The following is a 21869-nucleotide window of genomic DNA, read 5'->3' as shown; positions in this document are numbered from 1 at the left end:
AACCTAAACTCCTTATGACTCTCAGTGACACAGCCCCTTGATTCCCATTCAGTAGAATATTCAGAGAGATTAGCCTTCTGAGCGCTCCTAGTGCTCCTTGACACTACAACAGTGTCAAGTTCATTTCCACCATAGGGCCTTAGCACCTGGTTTCCTATTCTCTTGGTTCTTCACACAGCTAGCTCCTTCTTATCCTTCACGTGTCAGCTGAATATACCTCCATACCAGGGACTCTCTGCACACCCTGTTTAATGCAGGGCATCACACGCATTAAAGCATCTGTTTATTTTTTCACATTTCTTAGCACAACTTGTAATTACAGATGGTACCCAACTTAAAGAGTTCTGGATTTTACGGTGGTGACCAATACACATCCAGTAGAAACTGTACTTTGAGTATTCATACAACCATTCTATTTTTCACTTTCAGTACAGAATTCAATATATTTCATGATGATAGTTATAAAACAGGCTTTGTGTCAGATGATTTTGCTCAACTGTAGGCTAATGTAAATGTTCAGAGCACATTTAAGGTAAGGTAGGTTAAACAGGCTAGGCTAAGCTATCATGTTTAGTAGGTTAGGTTTATTAAACACATTTTTTACTTATGGATGGGTTTATTGGGACATAATCCTGTTGTAGGATGAGGAGCATCTGTATTTTATTTAACCGTCTAATGTCTCCTCCACTGGTTTATCATGTTATTCCAGCAACAGGGCAGAACTGTACAAAGAATTCCATCCTATGAATGGACTAGTCTGCTGGAAGAATGAACTAAATCTACTTCACTGTTACTCGTATTTTAGTAGATCTTAGTTCTGTCCTTCAGAGCTTGATGATAAAGATTAATCCTCTCTCCAGAAGACAGCTCTAGAAATATCAGTCCACAACTATATTACACTGACTAGTCCACACTTTTTAAATGGCTCAAATAGCTCTCTAAAATTTCTGAATTGAAAAACCTTAAATATTTGATATTTTAGTAAAGCTGATGTTGTAAGTGCAGGAATCCCCCTGCTAATTATCAACAGCTCACAGTTACTGTATCCATGTGCTCTGTAATACACACCATTATCACAGAACAGGTACTTTATACAAAGTACTCAAGAGGGAAGGGATGACAAACAGGAATTTTATTCTTCTAGAATATATCAGATATTACAGTTATTTTATATTTAGTCCTCAAAACATGAATGTCCCATTTAACTCTTTTGTGATTTCTCCCATCTCTCTCTAGTATTCACCTTTTCGTTCTTATTGCAACTGTCCATAATTCATTCAAGTCCTCATTATCTTTCTGTTTTTCCTGCCTCCAGCCACAAAATATTGGTTTTATACCATCACACTTCTGCTGGAGAACCCAGAATGCTTCACAACTACTTCAAGTCTAAGCTTCATTTCCAAAAGTTAAAGTCTTCCATAATCTGACTTTACCCACTATTATTTCAGACCATTCCCCAAACTAAGTCTCTGCTCTGACAGACCTCATTATTCCATGCTTGTAATACAGGCATGTTCCTAAATCGTCTTTCCTAAATCAATGAGTCACAAATTTCTAAATCTTAAAGTAACCCTACTTTCAAAAAGTAAAAATGTTACAAAATTCTTGGTAAACAATCATTCTGGTGTTTAAATCTTTTCCTATTTTTAACACTTTTCTCCTTTGTCTTACCACAGAAAACAAAAAAGCTGTTGACTGTCACTTCCATGTATTCTTTTCACTGCCAAGGGCAAATCGAAAGAAGACATTGTTTAGTGCCTTTAACCAGGCTTAAGTTACACTGGGATGGAAACTTCAAGCCAAATTACAATAGCTATAACAGTACCCAAAAATCAAAACAGCAAAAATTAATGGCCACGTGAATAAAAGTACAAAGCATTTTACTTACAAATTTTCAAAATGGCCCTTAATGGTTATCATTACTATTACGCTGAGGACAACAGTATCTTAAATTATTAAATCTTCCTTGTCTTCCCTTTACTGGTCAAAATGAATATTTATTTTTCTAAGCCAAAACATTCACTTAAATACATAACAAAGATACCATTAAATACTTGTGAAAGATTATTTCTGTAGTAAAGAAAACCAGTGAAAGGAAAGTCTGTTGATTTTGATGACTATAAATTTCATTCATCTATATTAGGCTAACTAAACTTTAAAGATTTCAAGTTCAAAGGCAAAGTGAGACAATTTATCAAGCAAATTAAATTCTGTGATTAGTATAATTCATTCATCATGGGTGAAGTAGTTAAAAATCTTTCCATAACTTCTCAAAGATGTTCATCGAAACCACTTAATACCAGCTGAAGGGAAAGTGATACCAGAAGTATATTCTCAAAACACAAAATATATATTTGAATTTCATATATTTATATCAAATAATTAATTGAATAATACCAAACATCCTTATAGTATTCCACTACCATTAGATAAACAAAAGTGTAATTATGATCCAAGCAAAAAACTAAAGAAAAGCAAGGTCAGATGAACTTAATAGTTAACTGCTGTACTTTCAAGCTTTTAATTTTATGTTTAACAGGTTTTCTTATTCTAAGGTTCGCCTAGCTGTTGAACTTGAACCTCTTTAAAATTTTGGCTTGAGAAGTCTTTCTTTTAAAAAATCTCTTTGCAATGAAAGAAATTATAGTCTAAATCACAAAGATGACAAGAAACCTTAGCAATTTAAACAGACAAGCCTTGAAATAATATTGTGATCAAAGTATCAAGCAGCCTAATAAAAGCCAGGTGGCTCAGGCTTATCATATATGGTACTCATTACCACAATTGCACTATTTAATCTACTTCCTGGTGTCAACAAAAACTTTCTGTTATTAATTCCCCGCAGTTACGGATCTGCTTAAGTTACTGCATTTTCTGATAAGACAACTCTTTGTCCAAAAAATTAAGAAAGAGGGAGGGAGTCTCATTTTAAATGTTTTAGAACTGGCGCCGTGGTTGGTAAAAACATGGAAACTATAGTGGCTTTGTATTATTAGCCACCTATATAGGTTATGTTAATTCCTAAGGAGACACCAGATGACTCATGGTTAACAATTTTATAAGGGCTCACATGTTTTATCAAAAAAAGGTAACCATACACACATGCACAAAAAGAACTATTCTACAAATTCTTAAGATTGAAATAAGACATATAACCATTGACAAAGGCATGCAGGTTAGATTTTTCCAATCAGTTCCTCTTAACTATACACAACTTCTCCATCATTCATGTATTTCCCTGTTGGTTACAACTTACAAGATTTCAAAGCAATTTTCCCATCTATAGTCTTACTGCCTTTTTAAAAAGTCCTCAAATGTTTCTCAGGAACTTGCTTTACCATAATTTGCTTCCAAAAAGATTCCGATTAGGCAAAGTAAAAATGCTAGGATTATTAAATCTACCTCAACAGTTGTGCCAAACATTGAAGCAGCAAAAAGATTATATCAAAGAATAAAAAAAAAAAAATAAGAAAAGGGTAGTGCAATCATTTTAGTGTTGCTGGACTGACTGCTTTATCTCAACCATAGGTAACATGACATCTAAAATCAACTGTGAGAGTTGTTCATGTGGCACACCTCCATTCTGCAGACAGCTAGTTGTACTGGTTACAAAGAAAAGTCACTAACTGCTCAGTGTTTCATGAGTGGCACCCAGTGTTCACACATATTGCTTACAGCTAACTGATCCATTTCCTTTCCATGCTCTCTTCTCTTTCATTCTGCTTGCCCAGATGGCAGCCACAGCAGATCGGAAGCATTGCACAACATACCCCTTAACTATACTGTATACTCAGTAAAAAAGGAAATTCACATGACAGGCTTTATCAGTATAGTCTGTTCAAGTCATCTGCAAAGCAATGTATTCTAGAAAGCCTTCCTGTGTCATCAGCCAAGCACTGATTTCCTAAGTCAAAGTAAGCCATCTATTCAAACTATTATCTAATTGTATTCAGTGACATTTAATAAGAATATATTTTTCTTCCCCTACCCTACTCAATCTATACTTTCAATTAGCTTCTCCATTCCATGTAGCAAAATACTAGAGGCTGTGCTGACTTTCAGCAGAGAATACATTCAACCACCACTAATTTTCTGCGAACTTGAAGGTTAAAATTGCCCTCCCTTTACTTAATACCTAGTACGCACACACAAATTTAAGAAACTTTCTAAAATCTAGTGTTAAATTTAACAATCACTTAATTCCAGCTGTGCTAATAGTAAATAACAACAAAAAGTAGACTTGTAAGTATAAATACATTATGCCTACAAGTCACATTTGTAGGCATCTGTACCACTCAATGATTCTGACAAAATACTGGAATTACTACAACCCTCCTAAATTATGATGGATTACATATGACATGGGCATATTGGACTTTTTAGTTCTAAACATGCTGATAATTTTAATGTTGGGCTACTCTGGGCCTCGGTTTCCCGTCTGCTAAAAGAATTACAAAAGTTCCTGTCGTGATGGACTTTGCAAACATGAAAACCGACGCTGGAGAGACCCAAGATTACAATTGTTAGTAAAGCCAGAATTATTTTACCACAACTTTAGTTAGAACTCAATCTAGATTTCCTGCCTTTTATGCCTTTCAGAAAGTTTGCAAGATCTATACATGAATAGTTTTAGGAATTTTCTCAACTAAGAACTATAATGGTGTAAGTATACACACACATATTGTTTCCATAATTGGCTACTAGCAATTTTGTAAATCAGGCTGTCCATAAAATAAAGAAACAATTTGGAAAGAAATACAAATCTGGATTCTGACAAAACATCAGTCTGACTACTAGTCATGTCAAATATCTCCTAAAGAAGCAGGGAGGTAAGCAAGATAAGGCTTACAATGATCTTAACATTTTATGTAATGTCTATACCATCCCTTTCCTCATTTTACCACCAAAGAAAATGGCTACCACCCATGAAGGCCATTTTTCATACATCCTTTCACCCACTTCTAGTACTGAATCTTTTTAATGTTTTGCTTTATCTATGTTTTCAGAATATGGGTGGTGACGGTGGTAGGAGGAAGAAGAGAAATTAAAATATTAAGGAGAGATAATTAACATTACCAAGAGTCTTTAAAAACTATCTGAATACGTTTGAAGTTATTGGGAGTTGTTTCTAAATGAAGATGAATCAAAAATAAAACCAGAAGGCCGGGCGCGGTGGCTCACGCCTGTAATCCTAGCTCTCTGGGAGGCTGAGTCGGGCGGATTGTTTGAGCTCAGGAGTTCGAGACCAGCCTGAGCAAGAGCGAGACCCCGTCTCTACCAAAAATAGAAAGAAATTAATCAGACAGCTAAAAATATATAGAAAAAAATTAGCCGGGCATGGTGGCGTGTGCCTGTAGTCCCAGCTACTCAGGAGGCTGAGGCAGAAGGATTGCTTGAGCCCAGGACTTTGAAGTTGCTGTGAGCTAGGCTGATGTCACGGCACTCTAGCCCGGGCAAGACAGTGAAACTCTGTCTCAAAAAAAATAAATAAATAAAACCAGAAATAAAATATTTTTGACAATGAAAAACAGGTAATTTATAAATTTTCAAGAACAAAATTATTTTACAAAACATATTTAGAATCACTTTGAATTATAAACTTGAAGATGTACAGATTTATAAAAATATATATATATTTGCAAGCCCAAGTCATTCTCCAACTATACAAAAATATATTCTAGACACTTTCACTTGCATAGTAACATAATCTTCATTTTATAATAACCTGATTCACTAACCTAGCGCACTAACAAGTTTCCCTAGCTTTACATAGTCAAGTCAAACACTTCTTGGAACAGATAAATAAGTAGCAAACACTTCAAAAAATATCCATAGCAGAAATGTAGGTAAGCAAAGGCCAGTGAAAGCGCTTGGCACACAGTTCCCACTCAAATATTGGTTTGATGAATGAAAAACAAAAAGAGAAAGAAAGAAAAGTGAAGGAGAAATTAAAGGGAGAGTAGATAAGCCTGGAAGCTACAATGACTTGAGGACAACTGGCATTTGTAGGGGTGCTGCTGCTGTCGCTGCTGCCTGCTGGGGTTAATAGCATGCTATAAGTCCACAGAGCCCCAGTGAGGGCTCTGCTGCCAGACTCCTACTGCCACAGTTGTTGGTTGTGAGGTGAGTAGCCTGCCATCAAAATATGTCTCTACAAGGTCATCACCTATCCAATTCTATAAAACAGAAACAAGATGGATACATTTCTGCAAAGACCACTGGAATAATTTTATGACCCTCTCATCGATTAAGTAGGGAAGAAGGGCTGTCCGCATATTAAAAGATGATGCCCACTGATTATATGTTGGGGGGAAAAAGGATGAATGTGTATGAGGATGAGAGAAGGGGGAGCTGCAAGGTTGCATTATAAACCTACACTGTTATGTTTATGTTGTTACTTACATTAAAACAAATATTGCCTTTGTTTTGAACTACATCAGAAAGCATCTAAAATGTACTGAGTAAAAGTTACTGATTTTAAAAAGGCAGTAAATAATACTAATGGTGGAAAAGTGATAAAGGTATGAAAACACCATTCTGAAACCGTTAATAGGTAAGTCACTAAGAGTAACCTCAAACAGATAAAAGTTCCAAGTACTATGAAAATTTTACCTAGAAGAAGATGAATATAAAGTAAACAGGATACTTCACTGGCATGACTAAGACATCATTCTTTTAGTATGAAGGGCAGTTTGGAAAACTCAGTGTTAGTACCAAAATACCAAATCTAATTATAATTATCAATCTATAATACTAACATTAAGTAACATAATTAGGGAATGAAATTGAGTAGCACTTCTGGGCAAGATAGGAACCAAGACTGAACTAGTTGGTTAAGATAATTTTGGAAAAACAGAAATAACAAGATATTTGGTTATATACTGTAATTGTGACTTCTTGACATTTTACTTAGTACTAAAACAGTTAGTTTTTAATGGTTATTACCTTAAAGTTTAGTAACAAATTCAAATATCTTTACCTGAAGTTGTTGTGGGTCAAAAGTAAGACAGTTTTTATTTAATTAAAATTTAAACCATTGGGAACAGTAATTTAAGGATTACATTTTTAGACTTGGGAAACTTAGGAATTTTAAATACTATTTAAGTAGTGTATCCACCTGTAATTTTCAAATCTTACAGTATTACTTTAAGTCTACACAAAATTTGAACAGGTTTTACTTGGCTTCTTTCCAAACCATAGCACTTATGCTTTGGGGACCAAGGGAGAGTATAGTGTAAAGCACTTTAATTTCTTTAAGCAGAAAAATCTTTTACTTTGACCACATTTTCAAAAATATATCCTTCCAGGCACAAGTGTTTCTCAACTCATTTTTTAAAAAAAGAAAAGAAACTAAATTTTAAAACATGAAGTAAATGCAAAAAATATTTTTCTAGCTTTTAAAATAAAGCTAGACTTTGCTCCTACTCTTGTATTTAAAATCTTGAGACACTCAAACTGAAAGAACAAAAAAGGCATAAAAATATTCAAATTGATGCTTCATATTTAGATTTTATTTCTCATATTCTAATTACTTTAATAAAGGAAAAAAAAAATCAAACATATAAAGTAAATTTAGGTTTTTAAGTCAAAACTTCAATTTGCAGACCGTAGGCTTTTCTGAATGATCAAAATAATTTAAGTGAGCAATAATCTGAAGTTCACTGCCCTGAATATTTAGCAGTAAATCATTAAATGTGAACAGTTTAACATTTTCAAAATACTACTATGAGTAACAAAAAGATAAATACCAAGGGGAATTATATCATAATTCAGTGTACAGATTCTCTCAAGTTATCTGCTTACACAGTGCTTCTACAATGATTTATTAAATATTTAAAATGCATTAAGTATTTTATTAAATATTTTAAATAGAGGTTAACTGCAATATAGGCTCCAAGGTTCTATAAACATGACACTAGCATCATTGTCAGGTCTTTCAGGTATCAAAATCAATGTCAAAAATAACTTCTCTACCTGGCTACTAGAGCAACAGCAATATTTGAAAAGTATTGTCAAGGAATATAATTATCTATGAACAATAAAGATGCCAAATCAAATATGTACATTAGTTTATTCTTTATTTCTAGAGAGTCTTGTGTCATTTATGAAGGCCCAGAAATATGAATAATTGAAATATACGATATAACTTCCTTAATAATTATTTAATATTGCAACTGACATCCATATGCAAAACTTCACTTCTCCTGTGAAGTCGTCCCCCAGGAGGAATTAGTAGCTGATATCTGAGTGTTCCCTTCATTTTTTCCTTCCTTACTCTAAACTTACATCAATTCTGTTTCACAATTTTCTTATTTACACACTTGTCTTTCTGACTTCAAATCTTTCGAGGCAGTAACCAGGATTTGGTATCTTCTTATCTTTTTCATTGTCCACTCAACATAATTTGCTGAATAAATGCTGAAATGAATTACTGTGAGCTAATTTTTTTTCTGAGATATTTCAAACATCTTATCATATCTCCACATTTAATGCTTTGAGATCATTAAGTGAACAAGCTCCTATTTCTCCAGTAAGTTTCAAAACATACCCCCAAACTGTTTGCATATCATTTCTAATATTTCTACCAAGAAAAGCTCTTTTGTAAAAATGCAATAAAAAAAACCCCAGAATTTCTAAAAAATGAATCTGTTGAGCAGATCACAAGGATCACTAACTATTCATACAAAGAGGGGATAACCCAAAATAATAAGTAAACATGATGTTTTTTCACAAAATGTCCCCATCTGCCTAAAAAAAATATGAAAAACTTTCTCTGTCCTGACTCAACTCTTCCCTGAACTCAAAAGCAATACAAAACTGAAACAGTAATCATAGGCTAGGTTTCCAGCAGTTTTGCCCTGGGTGTGGGCTGCAGGCAAACTAACAATAAAGAGAAGGAAGGTGAGCCTTGAGGAGGTAAGTAATTAAGCAGAGATTTTCTTCAACGTAAAATACGGCTTACTTACATAGAGAGCATTGCAAATGATATAACTATACAAACTTTCTCCAAATTCAGCGATGCAAAAATAACACCTACCCTGTGAAAAATTACTCTGAATGCAGCTTATTTTAGTTACATTTGTCGATTCATATTTTAGCCTTTAAAAAGACTGTTTAAGATTCTATTCTACAGCACTTCTGTAGAATCTTTTTCTTTTGAAAGCTTAAACAAAATAATTGTGTAGAACAGTCTTTACCAGTATTTCTTATTCTAACACCAAACATGAGTAATAAAAAAGAATGATTTTCAAGTACCAATTTTCTTCTACTAAAAACAAACAAAAACGCTATGTGTATGTGTCACTTCAAGGTGTTTTATCACTTTAGTGATTATACATGCTGTACACATTAATACTAAGTTAGGCATCATTTCATTCTCCTAACTGCATTTTAGTAGTACAATGCAGTTTTGATGCTTCATTTTGAAGGAAATCTATTCTGAACGCCAAGGATCATCCTTTGTGATTAACTTAAAGCAAGCCAAATGAAAAATATGTCCACTCCAAATATAAAAATTATGGATTTGGCTTTGCTGTAGAATAAAATAAGCTTCTTATTTCACCTGCAATATTAAATTGATTTAGTCTGCTGAAAAACAAGACAGTGAGTTATTGAATCTGTGTTTAATTCAGTGCACTTTATAACATATTTAAGGAATTCAGTTGTATAAAACAGTATCTGAATCTTATCAGATGAAAATATTTTTCCTTTTTAGCAAGCCTTGGGTTGCATGTTTGAGAAAACAAATTAGTCTCCAGTTCTCCTAAGCTTGATAATAGTGCCCCCTAATGGGAATTTTAATATGAGTTTTTCTACTCATTTTTTTTGAAGCATATATCCTCTAAAATAAGTTATCTCACTTTCAACTGAAAGGTAAATTCTGTAATACAGAAGTTTATCAAGGCTTAAACCACTCAAAAGAGAGTTAACACATGTGCAAAAACAAACTGAATTAACAGAGAGAAACAATAGAAAATTCATACCACAACAGTTTATAGGTTTTGAATCATCCTATAACAACATAATCCAAGGTAGCATGATACAAAAAGTTTTAAGGAAATTATCCTTCTTACTATGTTTCTAGTACTCAGTAAGTGAGCAATTAATATGTGTTAAATAAAATGTACCACAAAGTAAAAAAACAGGTGCAGAAGGTATTCAGCAATGCACGGCTCCTAAAGCTGAGATTGCCACCCACATTTTTTGGCCTCACATCATTACCTTTTCACAATGCCTAGACACAGGTCTGCAACTATGAATTTAATGCCTTTCTTCCCTATTATTAATATATACACAGACAGTTCCCCTAAACATCAACCTCAATGTGTTTTTTTAAAAGGAAAAATGCACTAAAATTAAAGCAAAAATTACCTATTCTGATACTTCCTAGCTGTACCTGTGAAACAAACATCCTAGAGTGTTTAGTATGTTCATGTCAGTGTTCACAGTACATTCTAGACTCAGTCAATATTAAGGGTGGCATCTAGAAAAAAAAATTGAACAAAAATGATCAATTTATGATGAAAAGAAAGAACTACTTCCTTATTCTTTAACTTTACAAGAGAGGGAAAATGTTAAGGAGTAAGAAAAAGTTGTATAAATTACAGATGGTCCAAAAGTGCCAGATAGTAAATATTTCAGGTTGGGGATCCATATGGTCTCTGCCACAACTACTCAACTGTACCATGGAAGCAAGAATGCAGCCACAGAATATAAATGGTCATGGCAGTGTCCCAATAAAGTTTTATTTACAAAGGCAGGTCAACAGATCATAGTTTGTCAACCCCTGATTTAAAACATTTTAAAATCAAATTTAAAATCTCTTTAAATGAGGCACCAAAACAAAAACTAAAAAAACTTTCCTCCCCCTCAAAAACCTAACCAACTCAAAATCATCATTAAAATTATGAAATATTTGGCATTTTACTTACATGGGGGGGTGCAGGTGGCAGGAAAAAAAAGCTCTTTCCCTGAATAACTATTAGTTTTAGCAGGCATAAAATAACAGAAAGCAATAAGCAAAACAGTGAGCCTTTACCATGATTTAAAATATCAACAGGCAAGGCAAGGTGGCTCATGCCTATAATCCTAGCATTCAGGGAAGCTGAGGTGGGAGGATCACTTGAGGCCAGGCATTGGAGATCAGCCTGAACTGAGACTCCGTCTCTACAAAAAATAAAAAAAATTAGCCAGGTGTGGCGGCACCCACCTGTAATCCCACCTACTCAGGAGGCTGAAGCAGGAGGATGGCTTGAGCCCAGGAGTTTGAGGTTGCAGTGAGCTATGATTACGCCACTGCACTCTAGCCTGGGCAAAAGAGCAAGACCCTGTCTCCAAAAAAGAAAAAAAGAAATAAACATACATACATCCATACAATATGGATATATTCTAAGATATATCCATATAATAAGAAACTTTAGTTTTTATCTGCATTTGATAAAAATCTAATAGTGTCTACATTCTAATGTAAAATATACATTAAAATAGAATAAATGGGTTAGGTGACAGAAGCTGAAATTCAAACCTACCACATAAAAGCTATGAAGAAATACAGGGTACTTCTGTCAGATTTTTCACATGTATAAATGATAAATCCCATAAGTTTCCAAAGGTAAACCAAGAAAAACAAATTTATTTGTTTTATACGAAAAGCAGATTTCAGATATGGAATAATGATGGCCTACATTCCAATGGCCTACCCTCTAATTTCTGGCATATACTTCACTAAGAGTCTAAGAGCAATGCAGTATAAAAAAAAAAAAAAAAATCATGGGATTTGGAATCCAGGCAGCCACAGGTTTAGATCCCTATTCTACCAATTCCTAGTTAAATGACAATGGATAAGTTATTTATCTCACTAGGCATCAGTTTCCTAACCTGGAAAATGGGACTAATAAAACCTTCACCTGTGCAGAGTAACAACTGATTACAGGCAATTTACATATAGTACACAGCACACAATACCCCATTATTTTTGATTATTTAATGCTAAATTGAAGTCTCTCCTTATCTCAGGGCTGTTAAAACATTTTTTAATGAGCTTCTTAAAGTACATGTTAATGAAGTAACATATTGGTCAATTACTTCAAGCCCATAAAAAAAGTTAGCTTCCAATGATGGAGATCTAAAATTAGTAATATAATTTGCTTTGTTCATCTACCATAATTGCTATGAACATTATTCCTTCGTATTCTAAACCAAGAATATTATAAAAAATGAATTACCCGAGAAAAGTGTGTGACTATATAAACTGTTCTGGAATAGATTCTGCTCCCAACTGTGCCACCAACCCAATAACCAAGCAAGTCACGTGAAGTGAAGCTCTCAAGCTTCTCATTTGTAAACCAAAGAAACTGAATTAACAATTCCTTGTCTTGCTGAAATACAATTAAGCACCCTCATATATGCTTGTGAGTAGGGGAATAGAGATACCCCACCTAATATTGCCAGAATGGACTGCAGAGAAATCTCAACCTTAATTCTACTGGAGGTAATACAGATGAAACAGGGAGAGCATAGCTAGTTTAAAAGAAAAAAAAAAAAAAAAGATGCATACTGTACAAAGGTTTAAAAAATGCCAAGTATACTAGTACTAGTCCCTAGAACAAAAGTAGCCTTGGTTAGTTTCTAGAGGTATTACTTTAATGAAATATTCATTTGCAGAAAAATTGCAAAGTATTTAACCTCACCAAAAATATACCTTGTGTCTATTACATGTCCAACGTATTATGAAGATGTGAAGTCAAAATAAGTAACATTTTATCCAGTTAAAAGTGATCCAACCCAGGTGCAACGACTTGCCCATAATCCCAACAACTCAGGAGGCTGAAGCAGGAGGATCACTTAAGGCCAGGAGTTCAAGATCCCATCTCTAAAACATAAGAAAAATTACTGGGGTGTGATGGCACACACCTGTAGTTCTAGCTACTTGGGAGACTGAGGCAGGAGGATCTCTTGAGCCCAGAAGTACAAGGCTGCAGTGAGCTATGATTGCAACACTGCACTCTGGCCTGGGCAGCATAGTGAGACCCCATCTCTTAAAAAAATGCGAGTGGGGGGATCAGCTGAAAGTTATACTAAAGAAGGTGAAAAGAAAATTAAGAAAACAATTCAATTTATAATAGCATCATAAAGAATAAAATACTCAGGAATAAACTTAACCAAGGAGGCAAAAGACATAAACTGAAACTTCAAAGCATAGTTGAAAGACATTAAAGACACAAATAAATGGAAAGAAAAGCCCTGTTCACAGATTGGAAGATGACATCTTGTTATGTTGTCAAAACTACCCAGAAAGAGATTCAATGCAACACCTATCAAAATCCCAATGACGTTTTTCTTATAAATAGAAAAATTCATCCTAAAATTCTCTATGCAATCTCAAGGGACCCCAAATGGCCAAAACAATCTTAAATGAGAAAAAAATTGAAGGTCTCACACTTTTTGACTTCGAAACATATTACAAAGCTGCAGTAATCCAAAGTAGTTTAGTACTAGCATAAAGACAGACATATGGATTAATGAAATAGAACGAAGAGCCCAGAAAGAAACCCTAGCATATGTGGGGGTCAAGTGATCTTCAACAAGGGTGCACAGAGTACTCAATGGGAAAGGATAGTTTCTTCAATAAAAGGGTGCTAGGAAAACTGGATATCTACACAGAAAAGAATGTAGTTGGACTCTTACCTCTCACTACATAGAGTATAAAAATTAATTCAAAATAGATTAAAGATCTAAACATAAGACCTGAAACTATACGACTCGAGAAGAAAACAGAGGAAAAGCTTCATGACGTTAGATTTGGTGATGATTCTTGGATACGATACCAAAGCACAGGCAACAAAAGCAAAAATAAACAAATGGGACTACATCAAATTTAAAAACTCCTGCACAGCAAAGGAAACAATCAACAGGGTGAAAAAGCAACCTACGAAATGAGAGAAAATATATATTGCAAACCATATATCTGATAAGGGTTTAATATCCGGAATATATAAAGAATTCTTTCAACTCAACAGCAAAAACAACAAACAATCCAATTTTAAAATGGGCAAAGGACTTCAACAGACATTTCTTCAAAGACATATAAATTGCTAACAAGCATATTAAAAGATGCTCAACATCAGTACTCATCAGGAAAGCGCAAATCAAAACCACGAGATATCATCTTACACCTGTTAAAACAGCCATTATCAGAAACAAAAAAAATAACAAGTGTTGACAAGGACATTGAGAAATTGGAACTCTTGTGCATGGTTGGTGGGAATCTAAAATGGTGCAGCTGCTATGGAAAACAGTGTAGAAGTTCCTCAAAACATTAAAAATAGAATTACCACATGATCCAGCAATACCCCTTCTGGGTATACATCCAAATGAAATTGGAAACAAGATCCTGAAGAGATATTTACATACCCAAGTTCACTGCAGCATTAGTCACAATAACCAAGAGGTAAAAGCAACCTAAATGTCCGTCAACAGATGACTGGATAAAGAAATGTGACATATACATGCAATGGAAATTCAGCCTTAAAAAGAAGGAAATCCTGTTATATGCTACAACATGGATAAAGTCTGAGAACACTATGCTAATTAAAATAAGCCAGTCACAAAACAACAAATACTGCATGATTCCACTTAGATCAGGTATCTAAAGTAATCAAACTCTTAGAAACAGAAAGTATGATAGAATGCTATTTGCCAAGGAGTGAAGGAAGGGATTGTTCAATGGATACAGAGTTTCAGTTTTGTAAGATGAAACAGTTCTAGAGATCTACTGCACAGCATACACACAGTTAACACTTCTGTAGTGTATATTTAAAAATGGTTAAAATGTTCAATTTTAGGTCATGTGCTTTTTACCACTATAAAAAAAAAGTTATATAGAAAATGACCCCTGAGAATTAAAACAAGTGAGAAGTTATTTTCAACTAGATTTAAAACAAACCTTTTAGAGTTGACCTTGACCTTTGGTGTGAGCTTTTAATTATTAATGCTATGGGTCTTTGCTAACAAAGCAGTTACATCTGTAGTACAAAAATAAAATGCTTCTGAAATGCTTAAGTACCACCTTCTTTCTGAAACAGAGAGCTGAATTCATCTCTTCCTAAACACTGATTGAGTCAAAATGGGACAGAGGGGAATGGATGTTAGACACAATGATGATCTGTGTCCTTCACAATTTGGCAAGCTGGTTTCATACCGGGAGGGTCAACATCAGCAAAGTTCCTATCCAAATTACTACAAATCAGAATCACAAATTCTAAAGTAAGTAAAGGCCAAACTAATGAAGTTTATGATATTGTTCATCATTTCCCAGAACTTGTGTAATTTTTTCCAAAACTCAGAAATCAAGTGAATTAGGCTAGCGTGACAGAATTCTAATAACACATTATCAGAAGTCATGATGAGAATTGTAATATCCATTTGTGTGCAATGCAAAGACACACTTGAAATGAATACCCTACCTTCATCAAAGTCTGCATCATCCTCTGTGTGTTGGGGGAAAGGAAAGCAGTTGGTAATTTCAAGCCGATCTTCCACAACCAGGCCCAAAAGCACTCCTTGAACAACCTCAGTTCCTTGTCCTTCTTCTTGATAATGCTTAATTATCTTTAATACTACCTAAAGAAAACACAGAAGGGAGCTTAAAAGCCATGCTAGTTTATATTTCCTTTATTTCTAAGAAAAAACAAACTGTACTAGTGGTTTTCATAAACCACACAATTATATGATTAAACTAAACAAATACCTTACAAATCATTTTCTTTATCCTTACATAAATAATAAAGCTCACATAATCTAAATGTATGTCTGAAATTCCACAAGTTTGAATACATGTCAAAAATGACCATGTACAGCACTTATGCTCTCAAGTTAAGGCTCCCCCAAGGTCTGGCATCTAAGAGTTTCTTCAGCCATATCACACAACACCCCCTTAACCCGAGGCTATTATTGAGGAAGTGATCCTGTTAAAAGGAAGATAACTTCCTGAGGTAAATGAGAAAACCATTAATAGATACAGAGATAAAGATCTCAATTATTTAGACACCTGAAAGCAAACTCTTCGACAACTATTCATTTTGTCTTTCTCAACAAATCATCCCATTAGTCAGAGAATGCAACAACAGACATATGTCCAACAAGAATCTGGTTAGTAACAGAAGACATAAAGGGAACCTAGTGTCCACCACTAGTTTTCCTCAATCAAAAGGATACACTAAATAACCTCTAATGGAATAAGCAACTCTTGAATTCTCTCTCCTTTGATATTCCCATAATCATAAAGGAGGTAACACTGTGCATGGTTGGATAATTATTAATAATTTAAAAGTTCACGGTAATCATCATTAATAATTCCTGTAACACAGGATTGTTAATATATGTAAAGTGCTTTGAATAGTGCTCAGCATGTAGTTTTTATTAATAGTAGTCATATTAATATTTAATATAATTTAGTAATGTTTAATATAAGCCTGAAGACCTAAAAGGCAACACAGTCTAAAATATAATGAAAAGTTCTCAGAGGGAAAATAAGTCTAACAACAAAGTGACAATTTATTAGTATTTTGTTAAAAACAAATACATGACTGATAGAAACAGTAATTAATTATGGGTTAATAACAGGTTATATTTACTGAACATTTTGTGCCAGGCAATAATCTAATTATTCACATGTATTGCCCAATCATGTAATTCTCACAAAAACCTTAGGAAAAAGGATTATATTCATTTTATAGATAAGAAAACTGAGGCAGAGAGAAATTAATGGCTAAAGGTCACACATCTGGGAAGTAGGAGAACCAAGATTTAAACATAAAGTATATTTTAATGACAAGATGATTTTCGTATCAGCAACTCGATAATTAAAATAAGTTAGTAACAGACATGTAGCAAAGACTTTGTTATGAACAGACCCAAAAAAACTTTACACTCATAAGATACAAAACTCCAAAGAATAGTGAGCAATCAGCAGATTAAAAGAGCTCAATATGGAAGAACACCAACTGATGAGATTGGCAGACCTTCAATACTGAGAAATGGAGGCGAACAAACCTTACACATTCCTGTATAAAAGACCTCTTCACTTCTCGACAGGCACAAAATGAACTTAAAGAATCATGCGAGTATGGGTATGAGTAACAGCTCCAGCATTTACTAGCTGTGACCTTGGGAAAGTTATTTAATCTTCCTAAGCCTTACATTCCAATTTGCAAAACGGAGCTATTTCATAACATTATTGATACTATTAAAAATGACAAAGTATAGAAAATACTTCACAAAGTCTGCCACGTAAGTGCTCAATAAATGCTCATTATTGCTTTTTGTCAATAAAAAGAATTATTTAACTCCAATTCAACATATCTTTCTGCCAAGAACAATTATTTTTACACTTAAAAAATAGAACAAAATGGTATGACTAAGAAGGGAATAAACCAATGAAGGGATAAACTGATGAAGAGTTATCACAAACACACCTACCAATCTAACTAGGTTACCTAGATTTCTGTATAATTAACCCTATCAATGAGATCACTAAAAGACTGCTGAAATCAAAGTAAATGATAGATACTAGAAGACATACGAGCTTAATGTAGATCTTTGGACCAATTCTAGAATTGATTCCTATACAGCTTAATTTTTACAGTGCAAAAAGGAATACTGATGACTAAAGCATAGTTTCACAAAGAAGCCAAGTGAAAATAATCTCATTTCCTGTTACAAACAAAATAGCAATAAGAAATTATAAATGTATTTTAAAACAAGTCATCACAGTTCAAAATATCTTACGTTGAAAAATAGTTTAACTCTAACAAAAGTGAATTCTAAAAGGATTAGTGAGAGCGTAACTAACCAAACAGCACATCAGGCTTGCCATGCCTGCCAAAGAGTCAATGTAATTTTATACAGCATAAATAGAAGTACAAGGATCCAAGTAAAAGAAATTATCATCTCACTTTTTTTGACATCACTGAACTATTTACTAGCTGTGACCTTGCGAAAGCTATTTAATCTTCAATATCTTTAATTTAATGACCAAGGAGAAAATTTACCAGTGAAAGTACCCAATTAAGCGATGGGAAGAGCACAGTGGTTTGACTATCTGCTAAAGACAATCAATATGAGTAAGAATACACAGAAAAGAGTATGAGAGCAAGCTTAAAACACTGTGAAGAGAACCAGTTCAATGAATTCAAATCTCTAAGTGGGGAACATTCATAAAAAACATTTTCCAAATAGTAAAGCATTATCAGGTACTAGATTACTTTGAAAGGAAAAACTAAGGACCATAGCTGATAGTTGCCGGAAAGATTCCAACTTTAAGGACAATTCTCTCTAGCATTCAAAGATGTCCAAAACAGAAAGCCTTCAGGAAAGACTTGATCACTAAAATAATATCCAACTCTAATACTTATGATCTTGCCATTTTAATATAATCTGATGAAATAAAGTACTCAGAAAAAAAAAACAAACAATTATTAACAAAACTAAGCTAGCTCATTCTTCATTCTGACATTTTATGGTCTTCCTGCTTCCTATATACACTGCAATCTTAATTCTTTAGTTTAAAAAATAATGTAGTGGAAATAAATGCCTTGAGACTAGGAGTCATTTAGATGTCAAAAGAAAAGGAAATCTCTGATCAGAAGTAAATAAATGACACATGTGCTTTTGCTATTCTACACAAATCAAGAAACTGAAAGAGAGAGAGAGATACATGTTTCATAGATTAGAGGTGAGACAGAATCCATGTTCTGCTCCTTGTCTCTCCTCATAAAAGTTCTCACAAAAATGAAGGGATATTTTACCATATCTTCTACACCTACCACACACAGGTACTGGCACATAAAAGATATTCAAAATATACTTGCTGAAGAAATCAACGGTAAACATTTATTGATCACTTAAGATATGTCAAGCATTCCACTAAAATGTCTTACATGTAATGACTCATTTAATCCTCACAACCACCCTATCAAGTCAGTTAGATTATTTTCCCATTTTACATAGAGCAAAAGAGATAATCTTACAGTAAATTAAGTCAGGGAGGTGAGATCTGATTTCTGAGTCCAAGGCACTTTTAAGTACTTCCCAATAACTAAATGCACCAAACATGTTTGTAACAAGGCTGAAACAGATATGATGTGGCATCAACAACTCTAGTAGAAGTCCCTGTGACTAGGGCTACAGAAACAGGGTTTCCTGCATGGAGTAAGAAAAGGTTAGTGTAGGGGTAGAGGGTCAGGCAGCAAATGGTTGTGAGGGAGTAGTGCTATTGGTCAAATCGTTGTGCCCTGATCACTAAAAGCAGCATTAACAGAAAACTGTCAGTAGCTGTAAAAATGCAATGCAGCTTTTCATCTTTAACAATACTATTCTCACAAGCCACAAGATGGGAATGTTCTCCCACAAAAGTCCTGTTTCAGTCATGCTCACAAATGCCATTTTCACTTCCTCCAACCAACCACTTGCCTCTGTCCAGAAAATAGTGCTGATATATTATTTTTTAATTAAGCCTGTTTAGAGATGTTATGCTCCCTGATCTTACTTTTAAAAACGGATATATGGAAAGCTCAACAGTTCTCCAAAACAAAAACATACTCCCGTATTATATTTTGTTGATACGTATCACAAATGACCTCACATACTCAGGAGCCCTATATCACCTGTTCTCAGTTTAGCAAAATGACCTGAGGAGCTTTTCTAGATAAATGAAGAGAGGTCCTCAACCTGGCTACAAATTAGAGCTATATGGGGAGCTTTAAAATATAATCATGCCTGAACCCACCCTTGAAATTTAGAGTTAATTGATCTGGGCTGGGTTCCCATATTGGGTTTTTGGGGGGTTTTGTTTTTAGGTTCTCTCCAGGTGATTCTAACATCCTACTCCATTGTAACTTTTAATGAAGTAGTATGGCCCAGCTTTCCTCTGTTTTGTTTTGTTGGCACTCCTCAGGTGACTGCAATACACACTGCTACTTAAACTACAAGTTTCCTTTGCTTTGCTTTAAGACCCCCTATGTTGCTAAAAAGTGAAGGCGCTGAGAAATACAGACCCCAAAGTGAGTATTTTATTTATAAAAACATAAACATCACCCCTAATAAGAAAAATTCAAGCCCTTCTTGGAAGAATCTATACAATACAGAAATGAGAGGAAAGGTTAACACCATCTCAGAAGCATTCAAGATTTTTGTAGCAAGTAAGACTTATGCCTTATGGCTTGACCCCATATCTAAGACTGTGCTTGACTAGGTTTCTTTATCCTATTAATTAGTGGGTAAATGAGGATTCTTCTATAAATTATGCTTCAAGGGATGAAAGCAAACTGGCCAGCAGAAACCTAAATTACCAAATTCTTCTACACCTTCTGAAACTTTGTCACATTCTGGGTCTAAATGCTTAGCCTACTTGATGTGCTCTGCAAAGTATTGTTCTGGAATACGTGAGTTGTCTATAGAACCATCTTCCAGATTTCTGAGGTTTTGCACAATCTCAAGCTGGGCAAATCTCAGCAAGGAATCCCAACCTGCAAGACAGTAAACATGCCCTGTCTGCTGAAAAAAGGGTATTGCTTTTTTTCTACTGCTGCTTATTATTCAGTGCAGACTAACTGAAAAAGTAAAGCAGACTATTGTGTAATCAATTTCTAATGAAAACAATATTATTTTTTAAAGTGTCTGGCTTAAAAAAAAAAGAAAACCTAACTTTGCCCAAAAATCTAAAAGCAACAAAAGATTTAACTTCTAAGACAGAAGTATTCTCAACAGTACAGAGTAAAATATAAATACCAATATAAAATATCAAAATAAATTACACAAGAAGTCAATAAACCTAAAATTTGAAAGAGTTCAAAATGATGGGTAAAACCATCCATCCTTCCTAAAAGGAAAGATTTAACAGAATTTCTAAGACCTATCCAAATCATATCAAAAACTTTCAGTTCCACACAAGGGAACAGTTTAAATCTGACCAAAATAAAGATTACGCTTTTTGATGAACTAGAATAATTTTCTATCAAATATAATGTCTGCAAAGATCAGTAACTACCGAAAGATTTGGAATCTTTCCGCACAGAATCGCCAGGCTTCTGTTATTTTTATTTCTTTCGTTCACTCATTCATTCACTCACTTAGATATTTATTGACTGGCTTGTACACATCAGTCGTCTCTGGCAGACCCTGGGAATATGAAACAAAATCAAACACATAAGGTCTTTACTTTCATGGGGCACATGCTTTTAAAACCGCAAGTCTCAAACACACTTGTTCTCTTTATTCTCACAAAATACTTCTGACACCAGATGTGTGTGTTTTTTCCATACCATACAGTTCTTCAATTCTCCAAACACCGGCTGGGTGTCTTACAATTTTAATTCAACTCTGAAACACTATCTAGCTGGAGTTAGTGTCAGATTCCAAAAGTTAAGGGCATATTCCCAAAAGACTGCCCCACTTCAGTTGCCAATCACAAGCCCAGTACTTCTGACCAACCAGCTATAAATCAGGTGTTCCCTCAAGATCCTCCTAAGGTTCGATAATTTGCTAGAATGACTCACATAACTCAGGAAAACACTACTTACATATTATAAATAATACAGATGAATAGCCAGATGAAGAAATGCATAGGGCAAGGTATTGAGGATAAGGGGTAGGAAGCAGACTTTCTCTGGGCCCACAACCCTCCCAGGCCCTTCAAGTGTTCAGAAACCCAAAAGCTCATCCAATCTTGTTCCTTAAGAGTTTTTATAGAACTTAATAGAGTTTAACCTCCAGCCCACTTTCCAGAGGTCAGTGGGGCTGAAAGTTCAAACTCTCCAATCACTTTTTCTTTCTGGTAACCAGCCTCATCCTGAGGCAATCTAGAGGCTGGA

General features: G+C 34.4%; 1 protein-coding gene across 1 annotated transcript in view; it reads right to left on the bottom strand.

Moving 5' to 3' along the window:
- Positions 1-21869, bottom strand: part of EIF3H (eukaryotic translation initiation factor 3, subunit H) — a 119293-nt gene that overhangs the window by 52532 nt on the left and 44892 nt on the right. The window contains exon 2 of the mRNA XM_012648620.1: positions 15465-15621. Coding sequence (XP_012504074.1) covers positions 15465-15621 — 157 coding nt within the window. The remainder of the gene's footprint in view (positions 1-15464; positions 15622-21869) is intronic.

This window comes from Propithecus coquereli, unplaced genomic scaffold (assembly GCF_000956105.1).
Source record: "Propithecus coquereli isolate 6110/MARCELLA unplaced genomic scaffold, Pcoq_1.0 Scaffold290, whole genome shotgun sequence".
NCBI lineage: Eukaryota > Metazoa > Chordata > Mammalia > Primates > Indriidae > Propithecus > Propithecus coquereli.
The sequence above is the reverse complement of the archived record's forward strand: the minus strand, read 5'-3'. Positions and strand labels throughout refer to the sequence as shown.